At 40.3% G+C, this 27,963-nt stretch overlaps 2 protein-coding genes across 7 annotated transcripts in view; one reads left to right on the top strand and one right to left on the bottom strand.

Moving 5' to 3' along the window:
- Positions 1–27,963, top strand: part of LOC117075461 (myomegalin) — a 276,182-nt gene that overhangs the window by 138,619 nt on the left and 109,600 nt on the right. For all 4 annotated transcript variants that reach the window (XM_033197849.1, XM_033197848.1, XM_033197852.1 and 1 more), the window contains 12 exons: positions 11,223–11,354; positions 12,403–12,522; positions 12,762–12,854; positions 12,994–13,206; positions 15,948–16,106; positions 17,006–17,119; positions 17,302–17,439; positions 18,206–18,385; positions 19,318–19,512; positions 23,236–23,403; positions 23,571–23,652; positions 24,376–24,467. In XM_033197849.1, coding sequence (XP_033053740.1) covers positions 11,223–11,354; positions 12,403–12,522; positions 12,762–12,854; positions 12,994–13,206; positions 15,948–16,106; positions 17,006–17,119; positions 17,302–17,439; positions 18,206–18,385; positions 19,318–19,512; positions 23,236–23,403; positions 23,571–23,652; positions 24,376–24,467 — 1,686 coding nt within the window. The remainder of the gene's footprint in view (positions 1–11,222; positions 11,355–12,402; positions 12,523–12,761; positions 12,855–12,993; positions 13,207–15,947; positions 16,107–17,005; positions 17,120–17,301; positions 17,440–18,205; positions 18,386–19,317; positions 19,513–23,235; positions 23,404–23,570; positions 23,653–24,375; positions 24,468–27,963) is intronic.
- Positions 38–4,176, bottom strand: LOC117075501. 3 transcript variants are annotated; one of them, XR_004434020.1, is made up of 3 exons: positions 2,639–4,176; positions 2,234–2,392; positions 38–685 (listed from the first exon to the last, which is right to left on the bottom strand). XR_004434020.1 is itself a non-coding variant. In XM_033197948.1 (2 exons), exons 1-2 carry the CDS (start codon positions 3,088–3,090, stop codon positions 655–657), a joined length of 483 nt encoding a protein of 160 aa, XP_033053839.1. In that variant the 5' UTR covers positions 3,091–4,176; the 3' UTR covers positions 38–654. The 3 variants fall into 3 exon arrangements, 2 of the variants coding, with proteins under 2 accessions (XP_033053839.1, XP_033053840.1); XM_033197948.1 differs by lacking the exon at positions 2,234–2,392; XM_033197949.1 differs by lacking the exon at positions 38–685 and having other exon boundaries at positions 2,018–2,392.

The raw sequence follows: 27,963 nt of genomic DNA, 5'->3' as shown, positions 1-27,963 counted from the left end.
TTATTATCACATAATTTTTCTAAGTTTTATTTTTAAATTTTTATTTTCTATATACCAGTGATCTTTTCGTTGGGAACACCTTATTTCATAATACCAAATGCTTATATAGGGACTAATTCTAGTACAACAGCTTATATCAACTTTGAGATATAGTTTTGAACTATTTTCTCTGGAAGTGAACAGACTGCCATCTTCACATTTTCTGATTGCTGAGTGGTTTATTCCCATCTGTTTTTGGAAGTCTAGATATGTATAGTTTTCTTAGTATATTGATCTTTACTTATAGCAAACATATTCTTCAATGGCAAATTGCCTTTTCACCATTTGTATTGACCTGTATGACTACACCAAGCTATCTATATACTGTCATTAAAATTTGGAGACTATCAGTTAGATGCAAAATCCTTTTGAGGAACAGAGAATAACCCAAAGTATAATTCAGGGTTTGCTCTTGAAGAGCACTTTGTTTCATTCACATTTTCCTAATAGGAAAATGTGGCTTGCATTGACAATAAAAAATGAGATCTTGATTACACTTAAGACTGGGTACAGCAAGGTAGTGTCCTGGCAGGCAGTCTGTCTTTCCATCAGTCAGGGTAAGTCCAGAAACTCTTTGCCTTTCCATAGATCACCATAGATTCCAAAGCATGTTGCTTAATTTCTTCCAACTTTGAAACTCACATACCTAGAGGCAGGCAAAAATGCAGCTGTAGTTTTACTTGAAACGCTTTTATATTCTTGGTTTTTGAGTCAGAATATACACAGTAGATGAAATTACATATGCAAAATTCTACAGCCTATGATATTAGGCCATTCTTGCATTGCTATAAATACTTGAGACCAGGTAATGTATCAAGAAAAGAGGTTTAATTGGCTCACAGTTCTGCAGGCTTTAAAGGAAGCATGGTGCTGGTATCTGCTTGGCTTCTGGGGAGGCTTCAGGAAGGTTACAATCATGGTGGCAGGTGAACGGGGAGTAAACAAGTCACATGGCCACAGCAGGAGCCAGATGGTGCAGTGGAGGCACCACATACTTTTAAATGACCAGATCTCAGAAAAACTCACTCACTATTTCAAGGGTAGCACAAACCCATGAGGGATATGCCCCCCTGACCCAAACACCTCCCACCAGGCCCCACCTCCAACACTGGGGATTACAATTCAACATGAGATTTGGTATATTCAAATCATATCGCCTACTAAGCCCAAAGCTCTAAGTACTGTCTTTCTCTCTTACAACAGAGCTACAAGATTTTGCTTTGGTGATTAAGAGAACAATACAATCTTATGTAGGCAGAGCCCCATAATGTTTTAAAGTGACTTAAAATATTCCAATTCATATTAAAATAATAATAGCCATTATTTAATGAGCTAAACATGGTTAAAGCATTTCCTCAAAATTATCTCATTTGGTCTTCAATATGAAGTTTGGGGGCTTATTATGAACTCTCATAGATGGCATTTGGATGTCTTCAGGTTTAGGAGGATGGGCTCTGTCCTGGGGACCAGGTTCAGAAAAACTCAGACGTTGCTGGCCTTAGCTTACAAGGTCAAGTTAGTAAAAAAAAAAAAAAAAATTAACATGATTAGAACTGGGAAATGTCCTGCTCTAGGGGACTGCAAGTGATTGCTGAGGTTGTTCCTCTTGTTCCGTGTCTGAATGCCTCTCAAGCCAGGAAGAGAATTCCTTATTAAAAATGGCCGGAGGGCGCGGTGGCTCAAGCCTGTAATCCCAGCACTTTGGGAGGCCGAGGCGGTCGGATCACGAGGTCAGAAGATCAAGACCATCCTGGCAACAACGGTGAAACCCCGTCTCTACTAAAAAAATACAAAAAATTAGCCGGGCGTGGTGGCGGGCACCTGTAGTCCCAGCTGCTCGGGAAGCTGAGGCAGGAGAATGGCGTGAGCCCTGGAGGCGGAGGTTGCAGTGAGCCGAGATCGCGCCACTGCACTCCAAAAAAAAAAAAAATGGCGGAGGTACCTGCATCCCACCTAGTCAGGGCTCTAGCTCCCTCCTCTTTGTGTGCAATACAAGTTTTAGACCCAAGGGTGGAGGACCTACCACTGTACAGTGCTGAGTAAGACAGGGTTCTCACCGAAGTCAGTGACGTTCCCAGTCCTTTCTGGCGCGAGCTGCATTCCCAGACACTCCAGCTCTTGCCGAAAGAAGCTCCGTCTATTGCGCTAGTGTTTGTCTACCCTCCCCTGCCCTAAAATAATGAATGCCCTCTACCTGAGGGAAAGAGACTTCAGTGGCGGTAATCTACTCGCGGCTGGCTGCATCCTTGAAAAAGCCCATTTCCCTTATACTATCTTCAAGATCTTGGTTAACCAGATTCACATTGTATTTGCAGGACGCTTTCTCAGGTGATTGCTCTGTGCTCTTTTTTACCTAAAGTAGGGCAAAGTCACCCAAGGGTACTAACCCTTCCCCACCCACATCAAGGGAAACACTACTCTTTTCTGGACATTCCGGTTCAGAGTCGAGGTAAGGGTTGCACGGCCCAGCCCCACCCGCCCCTCCGTTACCAAGTCTTCCCCCGCCCGCCTCGCAGTCTCAGGGCCTTAGAACCCAGGCGGGGCGAGGCCGGGAGAGGTGGGGCTGCTGGCTGGAGGCGGCGGCGGCGCGCAGCGGTACCTAGCGGCGCTGCCCGGCTGGCAGCCGGAGGACGTGGCACTGTCCGAGGATCCAGGGGGAGGGGATTCGGCCTTCTCCTCCCCGCGAGGAGGAGCCTCGGGACATCCTGCAGAGGCGGGAGGATCCTTGAGGGCACTGGTGCGCCTTTCAGGTGAGCTTTTAGCAGATAAAAGCGGCTGGCTGTGGTCCGCGCCAGTAGTGCTTTCTGCTCCGCACTCCCAGTGAGCCAGGTGCGCAACCGGAGTTGGGGCGAGGGGCGCGCTGGCCACCCCGCATGCGCAGAACCGGGAGCCGGCTGACCGGACTACAGCTCCCAGAGGAGCCTTGTGGAGGCCGCAGACGCGGAGCCGCTGGCGCCATCTTGAAATCTGATCCTCAATCCCCGAGCCTTTGCGTCTGCGCGGCTGGCAGCTGCTGCTCCGGGAGCCCAGTTTGTTAAAAGGGTAGGACATTGAGGACGCGGCGGCTGGCGGGAGAGACAGCTGGGGAGAGACATGGCAGGGTCGGAGTGCGGCCTGCGCCTCTGTCACTCAGCATCCTCTTAGACGTTTCCACGCCCGCCCCCTGCCCAAGGGGCGGGGCTGACGGCTGTGGTACCCGGAGCCGGCGCACGGGGTAGGGGTGCACCCCTGCAGAGTGGGGACCCCACTGGGCTGTGCCATGCTGACCGGAGACCACTGAGGCGGGAGACAGAGCGCGGCGAAGAGCCATTGAGTGGTCATCCAGTAGCCGCCTCCACCGCCGCCTCAGGAAACTTGGCACCCGCTAGGAGGGAAGATGAAGGAGATTTGCAGGATCTGTGCCCGAGAGCTGTGTGGAAACCAGCGGCGCTGGATCTTCCACACGGCGTCCAAGCTCAACCTCCAGGTTCTGCTTTCGCACGTCCTGGGCAAGGATGTTCCCCGCGATGGCAAAGCCGAGTTCGCTTGCAGCAAGTGTGCTTTCATGCTTGATCGAATCTATCGATTCGACACGGTTATTGCCCGGATCGAAGCGCTTTCTATTGAGCGCTTGCAAAAGCTGCTACTGGAGAAGGATCGCCTCAAGTTCTGCATTGCCACTATGTATCGGAAGAATAACGATGACTCTGGCCCGGAGGTCAAGGCGGGGAATGGGACGGTTGACATGTCCGTCTTACCCGATGCGAGATACTCTGCACTGCTCCAGGAGGACTTCGCCTATTCAGGGTTTGAGTGCTGGGTGGAGAATGAGGATCAGATCCAGGAGCCACACAGTTGCCATGGTTCGGAGGCCCTGGAAACCGACCCAGGAGATGCCGTGGTTGTGCAGCTTTGCGGGTTGCTGATTCTGACTATGAAGCCATTTGTAAGGTACCTCGAAAGGTGGCCAGAAGTATCTCCTGTGGCCCTTCTAGCAGGTGGTCGACCAGCATTTGCACTGAAGAACCAGCGTTGTCTGAGGTTGGGCCACCCGACTTAGCAAGCACAAAGGTACCCCCAGATGGAGAAAGCATGGAGGAAGAGACGCCGGGTTCCTCTGTGGAATCTTTGGATGCAAGCGTCCAGGCTAGCCCTCCACAACAGAAAGATGAGGAGACTGAGAGAAGTGCAAAGGAACTTGGAAAGTGTGACTGTTGTTCAGATGATCAGGCTCCGCAGCATGGTTGTAATCACAAACTGGAGTTAGCTCTTAGCATGATTAAAGGTCTTGATTATAAGCCCATCCAGAGCCCCCGAGGGAGCAGGCTTCCGATTCCAGTGAAATCCAGCCCACCTGGAGCCAAGCCCGGCCATAGCATAACAGATGGAGTTAGTTCCGGTTTCCTTAACAGGTCTTTGAAATCCCTTTACAAGACACCTGTGAGTTATCCCTTGGAGCTTTCAGACCTGCAGGAGCTGTGGGATGATCTCTGTGAAGATTATTTGCCGCTCCGGGTCCAGGTATACAAAACGGCTACACAGTGCCTTTCTGAATATAGCTAGCTGGCCTCTGGCTTCACATGATTTCGGTCTAGGTGGAGGTTAGTAATATTCTAGACTTGAGAAAATTAGTCATGAGCCCATTTTTGCTGCACCTTTTCTATGTCTCATTTAGTAAACGTGATTCGCACTCAGATAAGTTGCTTTTCACTGTCTTTGTAAAATCTGTTGGCCTTCCCATTATCAAAATTGTATACCTTTTAAAACAGAAAGGTAAAGATTCCCACTTCACTTTTATCCTATAAAAAGAAGACATTTAATCTCATTTCTGGCACTAGAACTTTTCCTCTTATCTCCTTTTTTTTAAAAAACAACTTTTAAAATTTGTTCTTGTTTTCAGATTTATAGACGTTTCCTCCCAATGGCTTTCTGTAAGGCAGTTAGTTCTCTAGTTAGTTCTTCCCAGAGCATTGACGCTTTCATCCGCAAAATGCCTGTAAATGATTAGAGCATAAGGTAAAAGGTTTGGGGGAAACCTATTAATCCACCAGTAAAGTATTATAACATCTGGACAATATTTATTATAATTAATAGTTCATTTGAGGATTAGTGATGACTCATTCATAAAAGAGACAGAAATTCAAGTATTCGAGTACAGTATGGTCACTCGAAACGTTAAGGCATAAACTGTTCACAGCCAGAACTCTGCTGAGTTCTACTGGAAGATATTTGGTATTAAGAAAGGATTAACCCATTATTGGATCAGAGGAGAGTTTCATTCATTATAGTCTTGAATTCTTAATGACTAGAGGATGGCAGTTGCTTAATTTGAACCATTCATGTCTGCCCAATTGATTCTGTACCAACCTTTTAAATTCAGCTATGGTAGTTTGTTTCTATAGCAACAGTAATGCTAGGTTCATTTAACTTTGTGAAACATACTGGCATGTTCCACTTGATACAACTTATTTAGCGATACTGTCACAAAGGTAGATGTGATCTAGAAGGCATTTTTAGAAAGCCTGCTACTGGTCAACATCATTCCAGAAATTTAGAGCTTGATAAGTGACATTGCTGATGGTCACAGGAAACTTTTGGAAAGTAGTTCTGTGGTATGTATACCTTCTATCACAATAAGAACCTAAGCAGAAAACAGGAGAAAAGTTTTTAAATTTACACAAAATTATGAGTAGCAGCATAGATGAGAAACAGCAGAGATGAAAGTGTCATGAAAGGTAAAAAGTCAGTGCGTTTTCATTTGTATAAAATGTATGTACTTCTTTTCTTTTGCTTTTTCTTTCAGTGGAGCCTCACAGCTAAATCTGGGCTTTACAGTATTTCTGTGACCAGACATAGGTGTTACAAATTAAACATGGTGTTTTCTTATTAGGGTCTAAAATTAGTTGGGCCAGGATGAATGGGAAATAAAGTCATCTCCCCAACCCGCCACCAAATATGGCCAATATTGTAGAACATTACATAAAGACTGTTAAGAAAATAACAGCCAAAATAAGGTCTTTTTTCTCCATATTTAAGTAAAATACTATATTTTGGTGACCGGATTTTGGAGTTGAGAAGAATTTTAAAGATCATCTTCAGGCAGTCTCTCAATTTGGAGATATGGAAAGTTCATTCTTTAACTAACTTAGCCCATGCAGAGACAAAGGTTTCTGACCATTCTCAGGCAAGACACTTTAATTCTATAAATTAAACCCCATTGTCTGAAGTATATAAATTTAATTAAGTACTTTTTAAAACCAGGAGCCCTCTTTCTCTAACCTAAGGATGCTTGGGGGATTTTTTAGAGATTACATGAAAAAAATTGTCATCTGAATGAACACATATAAACTATGGCAACTGTATCTTTAGGTCAAGTCCCTTTACTTCACTAAATTTGAACATTAGAGCTTTAAAATAGTAGCATATGACCTTTCTGCTGTGACCTAACTTACATTCTTACATTGTTTACTGTTTCTAGAAAAACAAAAATTGGGAGGGAGAAAATGTCATTCAGTTTCAAGAAATGTGGCATTTAATTATTATGCCATTTTCTCTAATAATTTAAGATGTCAGGGAAAATAGATGAATTGGGCCCAACGTGTTTGTAAATAAAATGGGCAGCATATCTATTGTTTAAATCCGGTTACTTTTAAGCTCCTTAAGAGCCTTATGACAAAACCAGTGCTAGATAGGACAATGGCAGACTGGTTTTTGTCTGTTTCTCTGAACAAATGTGGAAAGAATAGAAATAATGTAATTTTTTTTTTTTTGGGTAGTTCTCCTTTTAGCTTGTGGAAACACGAACCATGAAAGAAAAAAATGTTTCCTTTAGTTCAGTTCTGCCACAAATATGGAGAAAACCTTTTATCTTAAAGAGCAAGATTGTTTTGTAAGGTCATTTGGATTCCTTTGTTTAATCTTCCACTTACCATATTGTATGCACCATTAAATATTGACATCAGAATTCCTCCTGATTGCTTTTCCTCTTTCTTTTTTTCTTTCCTTCTTTCCCTTTTTCTTTGTTCCTTTCTTATTTATTAAAGAAAAATAACAGTGTAGTTCTGCTTACTATATTCTGATATTACACAAAGTAATTTATTTCCTTTCTACAGAATTTATGTATGACAACCTAAAGCTATTCAGATATCTAAAGAAAGGTTTGAAGCCTTATTCTAGCTGGTAATTCCCTTCTTTATTGTCTGGCCCTGAACTAGAAAAGCTATGATGGGAGGGGTGTGGTCCCTTAGTAAACAGCAATGAGCTCTGGCCCATGTGCAATTTCCCTTTCTATCTAAATTCAAAGAACAGGAGATCTTTGCTTTAAACCTTGCAATGCCAAGGTCTGCTCCTTTGTGACTATGGTAAATTTATCCCACTCATATTTTAGTTATAGGAAGTGGATCAGGCCCTTTGGAAGATGTTGGCATTAGATGCTGGTAAAAGATTAGGCCTTTAATTTGATGGTAGTCGATGGTTCTTGTCTGTCTCCTAGTATTAACAATAGGGTTGACAATTATAGCAGTTTGAGATCTATAACTCACTACTGTGAGGACTAGAAAGTGCCAAGAAAAATGCTGTCAACACAAAAGGTCTAAACACTGCCCTTAGCCTAAAAGTCTCATATTGTGCAACACTAGACCTGGAAGCAGTTCTCTTTTCTGATACTGGAAAGCCTTTGTCCTAATTATGAGTGAAAAGTGACTTAATTTAAAATATATTAACATTTCCACATGATTTTAGTACCTGAGTGTCTAGAGAGTAACACTGATTCTACCAAATCAGGTATTACTTATTTCATGGGCTACACTATCCTTGTAGGAGTGACTGTTTTATGTACTTGATACTTCACAAGAATTCATTCAGTTGTTGGCTTAGTGGTACTTGCTAAGTGCTCTTTCTGCAACTGTTATCTGCAAGGACATTTTTCTGAGATGTAAAATAGTAAATTATTACAAATAAAGAAGAAACAAATATCTTCCAACTTTTAGGTCAGTACATTATTTATAGAAAAAGAGGTTTCTTATGATTATTCATGTCAAGATTGATTCTTGTGAGATTCAGATTCATGTATTTTCCTGTGGCATTCTTTGGCTTTAAAGTTGCTGTTCGAATGTATGTTACATACAGTCGTATTTCTAAGAGAGCCACTGAAGGCCCGTTTTCGTTTGTTTTTATTGTTCTTATGCATTCATTAAACAAAAACTTTTGATCTCTGCAGTATTCCCAGCATTATGATAGGCAATGGGTTTATAGAAATGAGAGATAAATTCCCAACCTGAGTGAGAATCCAGTTCAGTTTAATTGGATCTTTTTCCTGATTTCCCAGGAAACCTTGGACTAATTACTTCTCTAAGTTTCCATTTCCTTGTATGTAAAATAGGATCGGATCAGATGGTTAATCTATAAAGTTTCCTTCACCCCTCTAAGATTGTTTGGTTTTAAGTAAATAAATATGACCACCTTCCTTGCCATGTTAAACTTGAAGCTCTTTTCTTTAATTTTGCCTGTTGTAGTTTGAATTTCAAAATATCTTACTGTAGATATTATTGTTATTTTACACTGAAGAAGTAAGAAGCCAAATTTTATAGAGGTGGTTTTATCATTAAGTAAATGGCAAATTTATTTATTAGTTAGAATCGTTGTCAATATCTATTAATGCGGTTACTTTGCCCATGGTGTGACATAGTTCATGTTGCCTCAGGTGAAAGCTTCCTGTTATACCCTCAACAACAAATATCTCAAATAATTTTTCCAAAAGTCATTATCCTTGCTGCTTTTTTCCCTCTCCCTCTATCCAGTCCACCAGCAAGTCCTGTTAGCTGTACTTTCAAAACATATCCATATCTATCCATTTATTTCCCCTCCCTTACTAAGCACCAGAACCCAAGCTGCTATTGTCTTTCACCTGCACTACCGCGGCAGCCTCCTACCTTATCTCTCTGCTTCTATTGGTGCTCCCCAATAATTCATTCACCACAACGTGATCTTTTCAAAACTTATGTGTGATTACCTGTTAAAAAACTGTGCTCTATTCTCATTTCAGTTAAAACGAAATCCAGTTCATTAACCCTGTTGTCTGAAGCTGGATGTGACCTGGTGCCTGCCTGCCTCTCCACCTCATTGAGTGTCCCTATCCCCTTTGCCCACTATGCTCTAGCCCTGTGCTATCCAGTAAGCTAGCCACTAGTCTTAGGAGCTGTTGAACCCTTGAAATGTGGCTAGTCCAAATTGAGATGGGCTGTGAGTATAAAATATACCTTGAATTTCAGACTTAGGAAAAATCATGCAAAGTGTCTCAATAATTTTATATTGTTTACATGTTTATGATAACATTTTGGATATTTTGGGTAAAAATATTTTGTTAAAATTAAGTTTCCCTATTTATTTTGTACTTTGTTCATTGAAGCTACTAGAAAATTAAAAATTACATACAGGACTCACATTATATTTCTATTAGAGAGTGCTATTCTAGCCACAGAGGCCTTTCTCTTTTCCAGGCTCATATTCCATTAGCTGTTCTTTCTGCCTTTATTGTTCTGCTTATCTTTGCAGGACTGATTCTTTTCCTTTCAGATCTCTACTTAATGCTGCCTCATAAAGACCTTTCTCTGATCAAGCAATTTAGAGTAATTTACCCACTCTGTATTATGCTTTCCTATTTTGCCTCGTAGGGCTTGTCCATAATATTTTTTGCATTTCCTTGTTTGTTTATCATGTACTCCCCTTCCAACCCCTGCAAAATATAAGTTTCAAGAGCACAGGGACTTTGTCTTGCATGATATATCTTCAGGACAGTGCCTAGCACATAGTTAGTGTGCAACAGATACATGTTATGTCAGCATTGTATTCCTCACAGTGCCTCACATGGTGCTTTGCTTATTATAGCATTTAGTAGGTGTTAGAAAAGTTGATAAATAGCACTTGAGGAATAGAAAAGATTTTTCTTCTGAAATCTTTATGTTTCCAGTCAGTTGCTAGCAGGAAGGGATTTAAGGTAAGCTGTAACTCCACTGCCTTGAAGCTGGTAATCAAGTCTGAAAATGTGAGCGAAAGAAAGAATGAATAGCAGTTGTCTTTTTTCCCTTAATGAATTTATTTTCCTATTTGGAATGGAAGAGGGTATGGAGGCGGGAAGATCAAATGTAATTGCCGCAGTAATTTGTAAAGTTTTATTTTAACATCCTTAGCTTGTAATGATTACTAAGAATGGTTCAATAGGTTTATCTTATTGTCCCATATACAAATTGTCCCATATGTAAATCATACTTTTTTTCTCCTGAATCTTTTAAGTGAATCGATATTCCTATAAAATATGTCTCCTTCCCAGTTCACTATGGATTATTTATCTGTGCTTATGCTATAAATATGCCTTTAAGTAGGCACATCTATTTTAAATTTAGTTTATTCTCTTTTTATTTTGAAGTAATTTCAAATGTACAGAGACGTTGTAAGAGAAATACCAATAACTCCCATATACCCCTTACCCAGATTTACCAGTTGCGAATATTTTGTCACATTTGCTTTATAAACTCTCCCACTCTCTGTATTTGCACAGTATTTTTTTTAAATTCTTGAACCATTTGAGAATTAGTTATAGATAGTATACGCCTTTACCCTAAATACTTCAGCATTATTTCCTAAGGACAAGGACATCTCTTATATAATTACAGTACAATTATCAAATTTAGAAAATTAGACATTGATAAAATACTGCTATCTAATATATAGTCCATATCAAAATCTGCCAGTTGTTTCCAATAATGTGAAACAAGCATGTTGTAAGAAAGGTAGGTGAAATGTAACTTCTCTCAGGAGTAGTATAAGTTTGATGAGTATGCCTTTTCAGCTCCTTGATTAAAATAGAATAAAGCAAATATTTGGTCATTGTGAGCATCGCCTTTATTAAATCCTCCCCTTCTCATTGAACTCTGAATTACTTGCTTTCAGTGAATAAACATGTAGTGTTTGTGTGAATTGGTAGGGAAAAGTGGAAAGGGAAGCTGGGGAGCATAGTACAAATGGGGGTGAATCAGTGTTCTTAATAAGGAACAGGCCTGTCTTTAGGAATTCATACTGTTAATTTATGCAACAAATCTGATTCTCTAAATCTCTGGCAAAAGATGCAACAGATATTTTTGAAGATAGAAATAAAATTTTGTTGGCCGTGTTTAACTCACCTTACTTGTTTTGCTGTTTCTTCCTAGCCCATGACTGAAGAGTTACTCAAACAACAAAAGCTGAATTCACATGAGACCACTATAACTCAGCAGTCTGTATCTGATTCCCACTTGGCAGAACTCCAGGAAAAAATCCAGCAAACAGAGGCCACCAACAAGGTATAATGAGTACTATCCCCTAGGAGATGACAGGGTTTTCCTGAGGATGTGACTGGCTCTAGCCTGAGTCTGTCAACCTGTGTAGGACTTGGGAGATGGATACTGTGTACTCCTTGTGCTCTAGGGAATATTTCACGTAAAGGTGTAGTTCTTCCCTTTATTCTTATCAAGATTTTAGCTTGTTCTGTACAGATCGTAATTTCTGGTGCTTTTCAGGTGTGTAATTAAAACGTGCATGCAGGCCAGTGCAGTGACTCACGCCTGTAATACCAGTGCTTTGGGAGGCCAAAGCAGGCGGATCACAAGGTCGGGAGTTCAAGAGCAGCCTGGCCAACATGGTGAAACCCTGTCTCTACTAAAAATTACAAAAAATTAGCCAGGCGTTGTGGCAGACGCCTATAATCCCAGCTACTTGGGAGGCTGAAGCAGGAGAATCACTTGAACCCAGGAGGTGGAGGTTGCAGTGAGCCGGGACCATGCCACTGCACTCAGGCCTGGGCAACAGAGAGAGACTCTGTCTCAAAAAAAAAAAACTTGCATGCAATCTTTCACTGTAAAAGGCACTGAGATAGGAGGTCTGTGTTTTTTATTTTAGCTTGTTACTGCTTTCTAGCCCATTAATTTTAATGTCTGGCTTAGAAGAAAATTGCTACAATTTGGGATGCTGAACTTGTGGCCTCTGTGCCCCTATAGTGCCCTCTCCTATGCTAGGTAGCAGAAGTTCTTTGGTCCTTGTATAAGGGATCCATACTAGGAACCACTTGCCTACTTGGTCCATGTGGACAAGTTCCTAGTATGGCTGCCATCATAGAGAGATCACAGTGCATGAAAATTGAGACAATTTAGTATTGAAGGAAGTATTTCATTTCTTCTGCTACTATTTGTTGCTGGTTGACTTACCACTTTAATGGTTACTATATGTGGGAAAAATAACAAGGGAATATCCCCTAAGAAATTCTTTAAATCCAAGATTTGAGGAAAGGCTTTATTCATTTGAGGCTAAAAGACATCATTGACCTAAAAAACTGTTTTTCTTTGCTGAATTCAGATTCTTCAAGAGAAACTTAATGAAATGAGCTATGAACTAAAGTGTGCTCAGGAGTCGTCTCAAAAGCAAGATGGTACAATTCAGAACCTCAAGGAAACTCTGAAAAGCAGGGAAAGTGAGGTAAAATATTTAGCTCTCAAGGACCTGTGTGGAAACAATTGGTCCCTTCAAAGTAGACAAGTATTTTATATTTTGTCAAAATGAATATTGTCAGACTAACAGATCTTAGCCTGAAGAAATTGTAGCTTAACCTCGATTGATATTTTGGAATAGTCACATTACTAAAATCTGTACAGGTGAGATAATGGAATTTATAATTAGTTTACTAACATGTTTGATATTCCCTCTCTCATTTTCAGACTGAGGAGTTGTACCAGGTGATTGAAGGTCAAAATGACACAATGGCAAAGCTTCGAGAAATGCTGCACCAAAGCCAGCTTGGACAGCTTCCCGTATGTGAGGGTCACATAGGACAGGAGAGACTTCAGTTGGGGATGTGCCATTTTGGTTGCAGTCTTGATTTTATTTTCAGTCTTCGTGGGAGCTCAGTGCTTGCCCTCCTTGTGATTGTGATTTCTACTCTCTTTTCAGAGCTCAGAAGGTACTTCCCCAGCTCAGCAACAGGTGGCTCTGCTTGATCTTCAGAGTGCTTTATTCTGCAGCCAGCTGGAAATACAGAAGCTCCAGAGGGTGGTACGACAGAAAGAGCGCCAACTGGCTGATGCCAAACAATGTGTGCAATTTGTAGAGGCTGCAGCACACGAGAGTGAACAGCAGAAAGAGGCTTCCTGGAAACATAACCAGGTAAATCATTAACTATTTTATTGCCCTAAATGCTGACTTTGCCCTGATAATAACTTTTTAGCAGGATAGTTTGTGTTGAACCCTTGAGTCAGTTGCATAATCTAAGTATTTCAGTTCGACACTTGCTGCCCTTGTACCATATGCTAGTTATAGTAGTCCCCCTTTATCAGCAGTTTTACCTTCCATGATTTCAGTTATCCGGGGTCAACCACAGACAAAAAGCATTAAGATATTTCAAGAGAGACCACATTCACGTAACTTTTTTTTTTTGAGACAGAATCTCACTCTGTCACCCAGGCTGGAGTGCAGTGGCGTGATCTCTGCTCACTACAAGTTCCGCCTCCTGGGTTCATGCCATTCTCCCACTTCAGCCTCCTGAGTAGCTGGGACTACAGGCGCCTGCCACCACGCCCGGCTAGTTTTGTTTTTGTATTTTTAGTAGAGACGGGTTTTCATCATATTAGTCAGGATGGTCTCGGTCTCCTGACCTCGTGATCTGCCTGCCTTGGCCTCCCTCGCGTAACTTTTGTTACAGCATGTTGTTATAATTCTTCTATTGTATTGTTATTGTTAATCTGTTAGTATGTCTAACTTGTAAGTAAACCTTTATCGTAGTTATCTATGTACAGGAAAAAAGAGTTATACACAGGCTTCAGTGCTATCTGGTTTCAGGCATCCACTGGGCGTCCTAGAATGTATCCCCTGTGGGTAAGGGGTGACTACCGTTTTGAGTTGTACCCTGGAAATACAAGGATAAATAGCACAGGCTCCTTTCTTTTAAGTTACTTATAGTTCAGTAAGAGAGACAGTCACATAAGCTGAGTTTCAGAGTGGTAAATTCTGAAGGGGATGTATATATAGGGTCCTACAGGAATATCTAGGAAAGGAGTCAAGGAAAAGGAATCAAGGAAAGCTTCATGAAGGAGGAGACATCTGAGGTTATTCTTGAAGGATAGTTAAAACCAGTCAGAAAAGTGGGGAAGAATCACTAAGGTCAGAGGAATGACATACATAATAATCAGCCCTGTCTTTTATTTTTTATTTTTGAATAATAAAATATACAATTCTTTTCTTTCTTTTTTTTTTTTTTTTTGAGATGGAGTCTCACTCTGTCACCCAGGCTGGAGTGCAGTGGTACTATCTTGGCTCACTGCAAGCTCCACCTCCCAGGTTCACACCATTCTCCTGCCTCAGCCTCCTGAGTAGCTGGGACTACAGGCACCTGCCACCACACCCAGCTCATTTTTTTTTGTATTTTTAGTAGAGACGGGGTTTCACCGTGTTAGCCAGGATGGTCGTGATCTCCTGACCTTGTGATTCCACCCGCCTCGGCCTCCCAAAGCGTTGGGATTACAGGCGTGACCCACCATGCCCGGCCTTTTTTTGAGACGGAGTTTCACTCTTGTTGCCCAGGCTGCAGTGCAATGGTGCAATCTTGGCTCACCACAACCTCCACCTCCCGAGTTGAAGCGATTCTCCTGCCTCAGCCTCCCAGTAGCTGGGATTACAGGTATGCACCACCATGCCTGGCTAATTTTGTATTTTTAATAGAAACAGGGTTTCTCCATGTTGGTCAGGCTGGTCTCAAACTCCCAACCTCAGGTGATCTGCCCACGTTGGCCTCCCAAAGTGCTGAGATTACAGGCATGAGCCACCACACTGGGCCAAAATGCACAATTCTGAAATGGTTCCTTTGTCTTGTTAGCTTAGAGCGTATATGTTTAAGATTTAAAATATTTTTTTTTTCGTGGTCTCTTTTCTTAAGCTCTTTAACACTCAGGTTTGAAAGTGTAATTTTTGAAGGATCTCCCTGGTTTAGTGGTTTGGAGATTAAATATTAGCCCTGAATTTCCTTTTGAAATATTAAAATTTCGGCCAGGCACAGTGGCTCACACTTGTAATCCCAGTACTTTGGGAGCCCAAGGCCAGTGGATCATGAGATCAGGAGTTCAAGACCAGCCTGGCCAAGATGGTGAAACCCCATCTCTAGTAAAATTACAAAAATTAGCCAGGCGTGGTGGCAGGCATCTGTAATCCCAGCTACTCGGGAGACTGAGGCAGAGAAATGCTTGAATCTGGAAGCCAGAGATTGCAGTGAGCCGAGATTGTACCACTGCACTTCAGCATGGGCGACAGAGTGAGACTCCATTTCAAAAAAAAAATTAAAATTTCAGATGTCTGGGCAGGATCGGGGAGTGGTGGAGGGATGGGGGTAGAAATAATTCTTAACTTTTTGTTATTTAGCTAAAGGAAACATTTTCCCAAGATTTGTTTGGTTGATGAGAATATGTATTTTGGGAGCTCTCTAAAGTAACAGATGATTTAATGATTACTGACTTTATTATTAGAAAGATAAACATGGCAAACTAAGAAAGAAGACTGATGGTCTCTATGAGATCTTTAGAAAAAAGGATGATAGGAATAGTTTATCCTTGAGCTTACTGTAAATAATCCAGGTTTACCATAGGACGGATTCTCATTTAATGATTCTACACATGTATCCTTTTTAAGCCAAAAAATAAGTATTGAACTATAATATCAAGCTTACGTCCTACACATTCACAACTTTTACAATTTTCCATATCCCATTCAATTCATGTATAATACTTCTATAGCAATTTTTATAATAGCATCCTCTACTGCTCTTTCAGTTTATATACCTTGAAAATTTTAAGGCCTCTATATCTAATAACCATGTGACAATTTTAGATCTCTTTAAAAAGGTAATATGTTTAATTCAGGAATTGCGGAAAGCCTTGCAGCAGCTACAAGAAGAATTGCAGAATAAGAGCCAACAGCTTCGTGCCCGGGAGGCTGAAAAATACAATGAGATTCGAACCCAGGAACAAAATATCCAGCACCTAAACCATAGTCTGAGTCACAAGGAGCAGTTGCTTCAGGTGAGTTTACATGATTTCAATGAAAACTGGGCTCATAGAACTCTGAAATTTGTTTATATAAATTTAAGATATTATTCCACCTGTGTTGAGTCCCTGCTATATGGAAAACATTGAGAGGTGGGAATCAAGAAGATTCAAAATAAATAGAAAATATAATTTGTGAATTACGATGCTTACTAACAAGTGTAAGAAACAGTACATAGAGCCCTGATTTAAATAGTTTTTTTATGAAGTCTTTTATAAAGACTTAATATTCAGAAAATAGTCATTAAGCACCTCTGTGAGTCACACACTTTTCTGGGTGTTGGGAAGACAAAAGATTTGGCTACTGCTCTCAGTTTAATAGACAAAGACAAAAAACTGTACAGAAACTTCCACAGAGTCATTTTGATGATAGAATGAAAGTTTGAGGGGAAAAGGGAGCATTAAGAAAATACTGATCTGTTCTGCTACCTACTCTAAGCTTCAGTCACATTGAATCCACTATATTTCACTGAATGTACAATTTTTTTCATTGTATGCGTAGTGTGCGTATTTTTTGTCTCTAGCATACAGTCCTCTCCCTTCTTCACTTAGGAAATCCTAGTCCTTTAATTAAGACTCTCCACAAATGTTACCTCCTCTGTGAGGTCTTTACTGACACCTGCAGGCAGAGTTAGGCAGTGCATTCTGTGTTCCCCTGGTAGCTAGCATAGGATGCAGAACAGTTAATTCTATGTGTTGTGTCTGTTATACTTTGCAGAATAGTTTACAATTTATATGTCTGTTATCTCTGCTAAACTTGTTACTTTTGAGGAGAGTGATCACATCTTGTTTTTTTTTTAATCCTGAATAACAAATTACTTGGCAATTTAGTTAATATTGGATAAAAGAATAAATGACGGTTTTTTTGGTCTCAGGAATTTCGGGAGCTCCTACAATATCGAGATAACTCAGACAAAACCCTTGAGGCAAATGAAATGTTGCTTGAGAAACTTCGCCAGCGCATACATGATAAAGCTGTTGCTCTGGAGGTGTGTATCATCATTTTGCCCACTATGCTATGGGTTATTCTATCTGCATAGGTATTATAGAAATTTGTGTTTACTTAAATTTGCTGCTGTGGGATTTGGTTTTTTAGTCTGCCATCTTGTGGAATAAGAGTGATCAGGATAGTAAATCTTACAGAGCTTTAGGAGTCTTCCTTTTCTTGCAGCGGGCTATAGATGAAAAATTCTCTGCTCTAGAAGAGAAAGAAAAAGAACTGCGCCAGCTTCGTCTTGCTGTGAGAGAGCGAGATCATGACTTAGAGAGACTGCGAGGTGTCCTCTCCTCTAATGAAACTACTATGCAAGTGAGAGCAAAACCTATCTCTGACTTGGTGTTCCTCTCCCACTTGTATTCTAAGCCCGAAGCATGACCCCCTTCCATCATTTTCTGAAAACCAGGGATTTTGCTCTATAAGGGGGGAGAAAACCAAAAATAGCAGTCACTAGTTCCATCATTGTCGATTAGGAAGTGAGAGATTTTAGCACTTCTACTTTATTTTGTAATATGAACTTTGTGAGGAGAGCCAGTGAATATTGATTTCTGTTTACATAGTTCTGATTTATTTCCAGTTCTTGTTCATACATAAATACACATGCACACACACTGTCCTCTCTCTCTCTCTCTTACTTTTACTGAAGCATTACCAGGGTGCAACTATTAAATTGTGTCTTCTACCTTAATATTATCTACATGTCCATGAATTGCCATAATTAGAACACTTGTTTATCAATATTTACTGTGGGCTTTTTTGCATATTTATTTTAGAGCTTAGGTATCTATCTGCCACTTTTTTGAGAAATCCTTTATAGTGTAGTGCACTTCCTCCAAAATGCTTCCTTTTATCATATATTCTATATTTAATCTCTCCACAAACTAGATAAAAGTTTCTAAAAACCAAAAAAAAAAAAAAAAAGATTAGCTTGGCATTGTTAGATCAATGCTCTCATCTTGCAAATAAAAATAAATTGATGGGAGATTATTTAAAAGTGGATGTAATTTGTTGTTTGTCCTGAGGAGTATGGGGTAATCGTAATCGTTTTGACTGATGATTGCTCTCTTTATGGCTGTAGAGTATGGAGAGTCTCCTGAGGGCCAAAGGCCTGGAAGTGGAACAGTTATCTACTGCCTGTCAAAACCTCCGGTGGCTGAAAGAAGAAATTGAAACCAAATTTAGCCATTGGCAGAAGGAACAAGAGAGTATCATTCAGCAGTTACAGACATCTCTGCATGATAGGAACAAAGAAGTGGAGGCAAGACTTCAGTTAACTTAAAGGCAGTTGGTTCAGTGATTATGTAATCTCAGCCTTGGATTAGGACTCTTCAGATCGGGAGGCCTGTGACCCAAGTCTTTAATTTCATTCTGTGCCTGGGCAGGTCATTGACTTTCACTGGGATTTTTTTTTTTCTGTATCTAGAAACTTAAGTTGGCAATTAACTTTCTCAAAGAAGTTATGTGAGAATGAATGAGACCTAAACATTGCCTCTTCCATCTGGCAGCTATTAACCTTTATTAGTTACGGTGTTCATGCTGGAGCAGGTGCTCTTTTCAGATCTCAATGGATATTCACTCGCTGAATCCTCACAAGGCCATGAGGCACATTCTATTATCCCTGTTTTGTAGAGGAGGAAACAGACTTCTGAAGCTAAGTAACTTGTCCAAGCTAACATAGCTAATAAGTAGCAGATCCAGTATCAACCTAGGCAGTATGGCTCCTCCGTTTCCTCCACCATGTGCCGGCAGTTAGTACAGAAATAGGAACCATCACTATGATAGCAAATACAGCATTTAGTATTCCTTTCAACAATTCGTTTTACACTTCCCCCTATAAAGTTACACCGGGGGGAAACAAATAAATGAACTGAGTGTCCATTTATCCTCATCTAACATTAATTGTTACATGCCCTGAACAAATAGGAAAAAGACTTATTTCAGAAAACAGTATTATGTAAGTGGCCACTAGAGATAGTTTTCTGTATTGTTTGTATTCATTCCTGGGACATGTATTTAGAGACTTCTGTGTTGCAGGCCTGTGCTAGATCTGGTAAAACAAAAATAAGTAAAACGTGATACTTACTCTCAAGAATCTCACACCTCTTTCTATGATAGATTCTTATAAGCCCTTTAATATTTAGTAGAGGCAGTTCTTTCCTCCAGAAACTTACAGTGTCTTTTCTGCATTAGGATCTTAGTGCAACATTGCTGTGCAAACTTGGACCAGGGCAGAGTGAGATAGCAGAGGAGCTCTGCCAGCGTCTACAGCGAAAGGAAAGGATGCTGCAGGACCTTCTAAGTGATCGAAACAAACTAGTGGTGGAACATGAAATGGAGATTCAAGGCCTGCTTCAGTCTGTGAGCACCAGGGAGCAGGAAAGCCAAGTAAGGATTAATACACAGATCAGAAAAGTATCATGTAGTGCATTTATAGTCTGCAAACAGGAAGCATTTGCAGACTATAGATGTGCGTATATTTATATATTTTATAGTCAACTCCGTTAGTTTCTTTCCTTCTATTTGTTACCTAGACCACAGTTTCATTTATTTACTTACTTATTTAGAGGTGGGGGTCTCGCTGTGTTATGCAGGCTGGTCTCGAACTCCTGGGCTCAAGCAATCATCCTGTCTTGGCTTCCCAAACTGCTGGCATTGTAGGTGTGAGCTGCTGTACCTGGCCTGAGACCACAGTTTTACATTAATCATCAAAGTATGAAACATTTATTGAAAACCTTGCATTTGGAAGGGTGCCTAAACAATACATGTATCCATTAACTTCATTAAATACATTTTCTTTTCCTTAATAATCTGATCATTTTGAGAGAAAGGCATAGGGGTTGTGAGTGTTTTGATTTTGATTCTAAATTGTTAAGACTTGAGTGATATTTTGCATTTCCAGTCAAGGTATGGGAAAACTTACACTCAACATGTTTACTCTTAGTTTTTGTAAAATCTGAATTATCTTAAGAGGGAAAAAAGATTGTGTTTTTCAGAGGTCATGGTGAGAATAAATCTCATAATAGTGTGGAGTATATTAATTTCACAATATTTAAGAAGTAAATTCTTTTTTTTTTTTTTTTTTGAGATAACATCTCCCTCTGTCACCCAGCTGGAGTGCAGTGGCGCGCTCTCGGCTCACTGCAACCTCTGCCTCCTGGGTTCAAGCAATTCTCCTGCCTTAGCCTCCCAGGTAGCTGGGATTACAGGCATGCACCACCATGCCTGCTAAGTTTTGTATTTTTAGTAGAGATGGGGTTTCACCATGTTGGCCAGGCTGAAATGTTGGATCATTCCTGGCCTCAAGTGATCCACCCATCTCGGCCTCTCAAAGTGCTGGGATTACAGGCGTGAGCCACCATGCCCTGCCCATAAGTAAATTCTTAATTTTTCCTCATTTCTATGTGTTTTAAGGCTAAAGACTCTTAGTTGACTTGTGCTGTATTTCAGATACCAGTAGCTGAGAATCCCCCTGAACAGTTTTTAGAGGAAGATAGACTCTTTTTGGCCTATGTTATTTGACCCCATAATATTTTCTTATGTTTCCTTACATTGTGAAAGGATTATACAGCACTGTTCTAATTGTTAGGCCCACTGAAGAAAGTACACATCTTACTAGAAAGGTCTGCTGTGTGCTTCAGAAATTGTTTCTAAAGTAGACCTAACAACATTATTCTAAATTATCTAAGTCTTTGGCAAGAGGCTAGGATCTTTGAGTTTTCTTTTTAACCTCTTTGTGATTTGGAAGAATTAGTCTTTATTATACCTCAGAAAAAAAAAATTGTGCACTGCTGGTAATAGAATAATGGAGATGATGGAAATTACAGGAGATTTTTCAACTCAAGAAGATTAATGGTTGTATTCTTCTACATCTACTTCTCTAAATTACATGCAAAAGAAATCACCTGAAGAGCTTTTTTTTTTTTTTATACTTTAAGTTCTAGGGTACATGTGCATAACGTGCAGGTTTGTTACATATGTATACTTGTGCCATGTTGGTGTGCTGCACCCATCAACTCGTCAGCACCCATCAACTCGTCATTTACATCAGGTATAACTCCCAATGCAATTCCTCCCTCCTCCCCCGTCCCCGTGATAGGCCCCGGTGTGTGATGTTTCCTTTCCCGAGTCCAAGTGATCTCATTGTAGCTTTTTAAAGACGTAGATTGTGAGCTCAACTCCAGAGAAAGAAATTAGGAGGTATAGATGGGACTTAAGAATTTGCATTTCTAACAAGTTTCCAGGTGATAATGATGCTGCAGGTTCATGGACTGCACTGGAGGAGCCCTGCTAAAAACTTTTAAATACTACCAGAAAAAGAGCGCCAAGGCAGATAGAGCACAGTATATGTCTTGTATGTTATTTATTAGTTTTTTTTCCACAATTTTCACAGATATTTTTATTAAGGTACTTTAATAATATACTGATACTTCTAAAATGGTTATATTCAAATCTCCAAAGAGCCCACATTTTACTTACTGAAAAATGGAAGTTTTTTTTTTCATATTTCCCTTAGAAATTGTGACAAGAGCTCAGCTTCTTCCTTCAAACAGTAGTACTTTTCCTCAGAGACAGTTGGTGTTATGATTCATCATCTTATACCCTCAGTAATTTTAATATCAATTTATGATTTCCAGATTTTCTGTTTAAATGTACACTTTCTGTGCATTAATAGTTAAAAATGTTCAGCCGGGCGCGGTGGCTCAAGCCTGTAATCCCAGCACTTTGGGAGGCTGAGACGGGCGGATCACGAGGTCAGGAGATCGAGACCATCCTGGCGAACACGGTGAAACCCCGTCTCTACTAAAAATACAAAAACTAGCCGGGCGAGGAGGCGGGCGCCTGTAGTCCCAGCTACTCGGGAGGCTGAGGCAGGAGAATGGCGTAAACCGGGAGGCAGAGCTTGCAGTGAGCTGAGATCCGGCCACTGCACTCCAGTCCGGGCGACAGAGCGAGACTCCGCCTCAAAAAAAAAAAAAAATGTTCTAGCTCTTTCCTTATTGTGTCATCATCTGTCTTAGAAAACTGGGATTTGAAATGAAACAAGCTGAGTTTGGTGATTTTGAGGTTGAGATTCTCCTAATCATGTGGTCTGATAAAATGTTTATGTGTGTAATTGATTCATTCAGTAAATATGTAGTGAGTGTCTGTTATGTGCCAGACACTGTACTGGGTGCTTGAGATTCAGCACCAAGTTGCCTTTAGGAAACTTCACATTCCATGTAGGGGAAGCAGAGAGAGAGAGAGAGAGAGAGAGAGATAGAGAGAGAGAGATTAGATAATGGTAAGTGCATTGAAAAAAAAAAAACAGGCACAGTAAAGAGTGTTGGAGATAGAGAAGAGATTGCTGGGTTTAAAAAAAAATTCCCAGCTTTATTGAGGTATAATTGACAAATATTGTATATATTCAAAGTGTACAACATGATGTGTTGATATACGTATGCATTGTGAAATGATTGCCACAATCAAATTAACACAGCCATCACTACACATTTTATGCGTATATGGTGAAGACGCTTAAAGATGTACTCTCTTAGCAAATTTCAAGGAAATGATACAGTATTATTAACTAAAGTCACCATGCTATACATTGGATCCCCAAAACATATTCATCTTATACCTGAAAGCTTGTACCCTTTGGCCAGCAAGATTGCTGTTTGGATAGAGTATGCAGGGAAGACCAACCTGATAAGGTAACATTTGGCCAAGACCTGAAGGGAGCAAACCACACAAATGTTTGAGTGAAGAGCAATCTTCCCCTAAGAAGCAGCTATGCAAGAATAAAGACATTTGTTATACTAATTCAAACCAGAATCTTAATACCTTAGCCTGATAGTTCTAGCAGAACCTATTTCAGATTCTCTTATCTGTTACAGATGTGTTAAATTCAGTTTTTTCCCCAATATTCTGCCTATGAGACTTTATTTCCATTCACTTAACTATGTTTTTCCCTGTAAACTGAAAGCAAGGGAACTATTTCCTAAGGACCCACTGTTTTCTGCTGTTTGTTTGTTTTTTACAAATGGTTGACTTTGAAGAAATAATACCAGAACAAAAAATTTGTTTTACTAGAATATCTTTCTAATGTTATTTGTGATTTCCTTTTACTAGGCTGCTGCAGAGAAGATGGTGCAAGCCTTAATGGAAAGAAATTCAGAATTACAGGCCCTGCGCCAATATTTAGGAGGGAGAGACTCCCTGATGTCCCAAGCACCCATCTCTAACCAACAAGCTGAAGTTACCCCCACTGGCCCCCCTCTTGGAGAACAGACTGATCGAGTAAGAACTATAGACTTATATAATTCATGCTGATTCCATTTCCTTTTTACATTTGAGGTGTATGTTTGATAATTTTAATACCAAATTCTGAGAATATTCTCAGTATTGTCATTGTGATCATAGTTCCTTGCATCTTCCTAAGTCCCCCGACTTTTGCAATTTTTTAGGGTTCAATGCAGATACCTTCCAGAGATGGTAGCACTTCATTGACTGCCAAAGAGGATGCCAGCATACCCAGATCCACATTAGGTGAGTATCAAATTTCATTTCATTAAGGGACTTTGTTTTTCTCTTGTTTTTCCTTCTAGTAATCTCTGTATTAATAGGTTTGGCCAAGAATCTTTTCTCTTCCTACCTTAATGGAACAAATAAGTTTGGAATTCCTCTGAAAGGCTGAAGAACTGTCCTTACCTTATGTTGAGTCGAGGTTATTGCTCTGGGTTCACAAGTTGACCGAGAGAAACTCTATCCTTATTCTCCTTTTCAGATAGCTTTGCAGGGATTCAGAAATGCAGGAGGTAGTGGTTCCATTCCTGCCCAGCAGGGCCATGAACTGACACCTTTTCCTGGGTATCTTTCAAGTCTGGGGACACTCAGTGTAAGTTGACATCACCTACATTAAACTGTTAGGAAGGGTAGGCAGTGTACATTGAGTTATTTGCCAAGCCTGGCTCCATTCAGGGGATGGTTTAGAAAAGCCTTACATTCTCTAGTAGGAAAACTTTATACGAATCAAAGAATAAAAGAATGTTGGATTTGTGAATATACTGTTGTGTATTCAGTCTTTTCTTTATAGCATCTAGGATGATTGCAGTATTTTGCTATTACAAATAATGCTACAAAGAACAACCTGTGTGTATGTTTTCTTTTCTCTTATTATTGGAATATGTCCTCTGTAAATTACTCAAAGGAAGCAGCAGATACCACATTATGTTAATAGCAGTTAAAACTAGTGCTATATTTTTATTTCAGGAGACTTGGACACTGTTGCAGGGCTAGAAAAAGAACTGAGTAATGCCAAAGAGGAACTTGAACTCATGGCTAAAAAAGAAAGAGAAAGTCAGGTGAGTTTTCTAGTTAAGTCTTAATTTCAAAATCTCTGTTATTTTTTCTTTCAAAATAGTTTATATTTAAAAGCATATAATTCTCCAAGTATAATATCTGAGTCCAAATGCCAGGTATGACTTTTTTCTTTTTGGAGAAAGTTATTTTATATATACATTATCTCAAAAAGATGCTCCTGTTTTTAGATTGGGACCATTAAAACTTATTAAGTGCTAGAAAAACGTAACCCTCTCTCCCCATTGCTAACTGGAATAAAATAATTGTAAAGGCTGGGAGTGGTGGCTCACGCCTGTAATCCCAGCACTTTGGGAGGCCGAGGTGGGCGGATCACTTGAGGTCAGGAGTTCGAGACCAGCCTGGCCAATATGACGAAACCCCATCTTTACTAAAAATACAAAAATTAGCCAGGTGTAGTGGCGGGCGCCTGTAATCCCAGCTACTTGGGAGCCTCAGGCAGGAGAATCGCTTGAACTCGGGAGGCAGAGGTTGCAGTGAGTTGAGATTGTGCCATCACACTCCAGCCTGGGCAATAAGAGCAAAACTCCACCTCCAAGATAATAATAATAATAATTGTAAAGCACTAGTGAAAAAAGGAAGTGTTGTGTGATTGCTGCTTAGAGTTATGACATTAGACCCATGAAATTAGTTTTAGAAACATGAAACAAGAGAAATTTGAGTATAATCAAAGTTTATCAAGTATTCATGTGCGATGTACTGTGCTAGGTACTTAAATTAGCACTAATGCTCACAGCTCTACACAAAGTAAGTGGTGTTGACCCAATTATTATAGACAAAGAAGCTGAAACACTGATTTCTCTTTTAAAATGGGAGTGGAGAATAGTCATGTAACTAATAAATACCAAAGCTATGATTCAAACTCAAACCTTTTGTGACTTCACATACTTCCTAAGAAGATTCATTTCCTAGAGCACATTTTTCCCACCTTACGCTTTAACTCTCTCTAGCATAGAGTTCTCATCAATTTTTTTAGAAGAGGCCTTTCAGCCTTAGAGATTCCCTTCCCCCTGCACATCCTCCACAGCTAGCTGCATACTCAACTATGATGTTGAAGAAATGCTAGGACCGCAGCGCAGAGTTACCGACTGAAACTGAAAGCTTGTTTGTTACTATGTTGGCATCTCTTTTAGAAGATCAGTCAGTGTCATGGCTTCCTGAATTCAGTTTAGCTAGCTACTCCAAATAGCTCCTTAGTTTTTTTCTACCTTTTGCCATAGCTAGATCTATAATATAAAACCTGTGTTTGTATTTGTGATGGAATTATCACATTTTATCTTTTAATTTCATTACCATATTTCTGCTTACAAACAGACTCATGTTTTATGACTCAGTTAGTTTTCAGGATATGAGAATGTGTGGCATTTAAGAAATACCAGTTTTAAAAATCCCCTAGTCTCCCTTCCTCTTTGTGGTTCTACCTTAGCCGTTATCTGATTATTCATGTTAGATATTTTAGTTTCCACATCCTCTTCCTGTTTTTCTCACATTTATCAAATCCAAAGTAATGTTACTTTTTGGTTCTGTCCTGTTTTCAGGATCATGAAATTGTAATGCCTATGAATGGGTATTTTGAGTGGGTGATATTTAACTATTGCTAAATTCCTTTAAAGGGTTTCTTTAAAATAACTTGTTCTTACCATAAAGACTGTATGGATATGTGGTATCTACAGGAAAGACATTATAACCTAGTGGCTCTGAGTCAGCTTCCCTGAGTTTTCACATTCTGGATTTACCACTTACTAGCCAGCCCTGTGATTTTTGAACAAGTTCCTTAATTTCTCTCAGACTCAATCACCTTGTCTATAAATTGAAGAGTAGAAGAAGTCACCTTGTGTATACATCAAAGAGTAGCTATCTCAGGATTGTTGTGAGGATTCACTCATTCATTCATTAGCTATATGGGGACCTTCTCTAAGCTTGGGCTAGTGCTTGGGATGAGCTAGTGAATGAAATCAGTAAGGTCTCTGGCTCTATGTAGCTAATTTCTACTGGGGAGATACAGACAATAAATAAATAAACATTATAATTATAGGGTATAGTAAGTGATATGAGGGAAATGATAGAAAGCAACATGGATGGAGATCTTAAATAGGGTGGCCACAGAAGGCTTCTCTGAGCAGATGACACGTAAGCTGGGACCTGAGGATGAACAGGAGGCAGCCCTGGGAAAGATATTTCAGGCAAAGGGAGTAGTAGTTGTAAAGGCTGAGTCAAGAGAAAGTTTGGTGTTCCTAGAAGAGAAAAAGTCTAGTGTGCCTACAGAGTCATGAGTGAGGAGTAAAATGGCAGATATTAAAGTAGGAAAAGTAGGCAGGAGTCAGATCACTAGGTTTGTTAAAAGGATTAAATATATACAAAGCATTTATTAGAGAGCCGGGGGCATAGTGTTAGCAGCTATGGTTATTATCATGATTTTTTTTTTTTTTTGACGCAGTGTCTCGCTCTGTTGCCAAGCTGGAGTGCAGTGGCACGATCTCAGCTCACTGCAAGCTCCGCCTCCCGGGTTCAAGCGATTCTCCTGCCTCAGCCTCCTGAGTAGCTGGGGTTACAGGCACACATCACCACGCCCGGCTAATTTTTATATTTTTAGTAGAGATGGGTTTCACCATGTTGGTCAGACTGGTCTCGAACTCCTGACCTTGTGATCCATCCACCTCAGTATCCCAAAGTGCTGGGATTACAGGCGTGAGCCACCGCGCCTGGCCTATTAAATCATGATTTTTAATGAACTTTGTCATAACCAAGTATTTGTCATTTTCTGGTGAGAACACTGAAAGTTTAGGGCATGCAGTGCCAGCTTTTGGCAACATTTCTTCCTAGGTGGTGGCATGTTCTTCCATCAGGAGGCATGTAATGTTTGGTGATCTCTCGTGATGTTAGCAGCTGTTGCTGTATCATGCCTTATCCAGTCATTCATTAAGGGTTGCAAAATGGAGATATCCTCATGCTGTCATTTTTTCATCTGTTGGGTGAAATACATAAAAACTTCATCTCTTGGCCGGGCGCGGTGGCTCAAGCCTGTAATCCCAGCACTTTGGGAGGCCGAGGCGGGGATCACGAGGTCAGGAGATCGAGACCATCCTGGCTAACACGCTGAAACCCCGTCTCTACTAAAAATACAAAAAATTAGCCGGGTGAGGTGGCGGGCGCCTGTAGTCCCAGCTACTCGGGAGGCTGAGGCAGGAGAATGGCGTAAACCCGGGAGGCGGAGCTTGCAGTGAGCTGAGATCCGGCCACTGCACTCCAGCCTGGGCGACAGAGCGAGACTCCGTCTCAAAAAAAAAAAAAACTTCATCTCTTCTTGCTTCTGCTAATGGTGACCATTCTTTTTCAGTATCATAATAAGCTTGTTAAACAAATTTGATGTGTTTTATAGTGCTAGCTAAAGTGGAAGACATCATTAAGAACAACTATGACATATTCCCATAAAACATCCTTTGGTGCCATACTGCATGGATTATTGATTTGATGCTGTAG

This window comes from Trachypithecus francoisi, unplaced genomic scaffold, assembly GCF_009764315.1.
Source record: "Trachypithecus francoisi isolate TF-2019V2 unplaced genomic scaffold, Tfra_2.0 Lachesis_group5, whole genome shotgun sequence".
Taxonomy (NCBI): domain Eukaryota; kingdom Metazoa; phylum Chordata; class Mammalia; order Primates; family Cercopithecidae; genus Trachypithecus; species Trachypithecus francoisi.
The sequence above is the reverse complement of the archived record's forward strand: the minus strand, read 5'-3'. Positions and strand labels throughout refer to the sequence as shown.

Coding starts and splice junctions, on each gene's coding strand:
- LOC117075501 (XM_033197948.1), bottom strand. CDS start 3,090: ATGTCCTACCCTTTTAACAAACTGGGCTCCCGGAGCAGCAGCTGCCAG. Junction 686..2,638: donor CAGCCGGGCAGCGCCGCTAG/GTACCGCTGCGC, acceptor GCCTGCCTCTAG/GTATGTGAGTTTCAAAGTTG.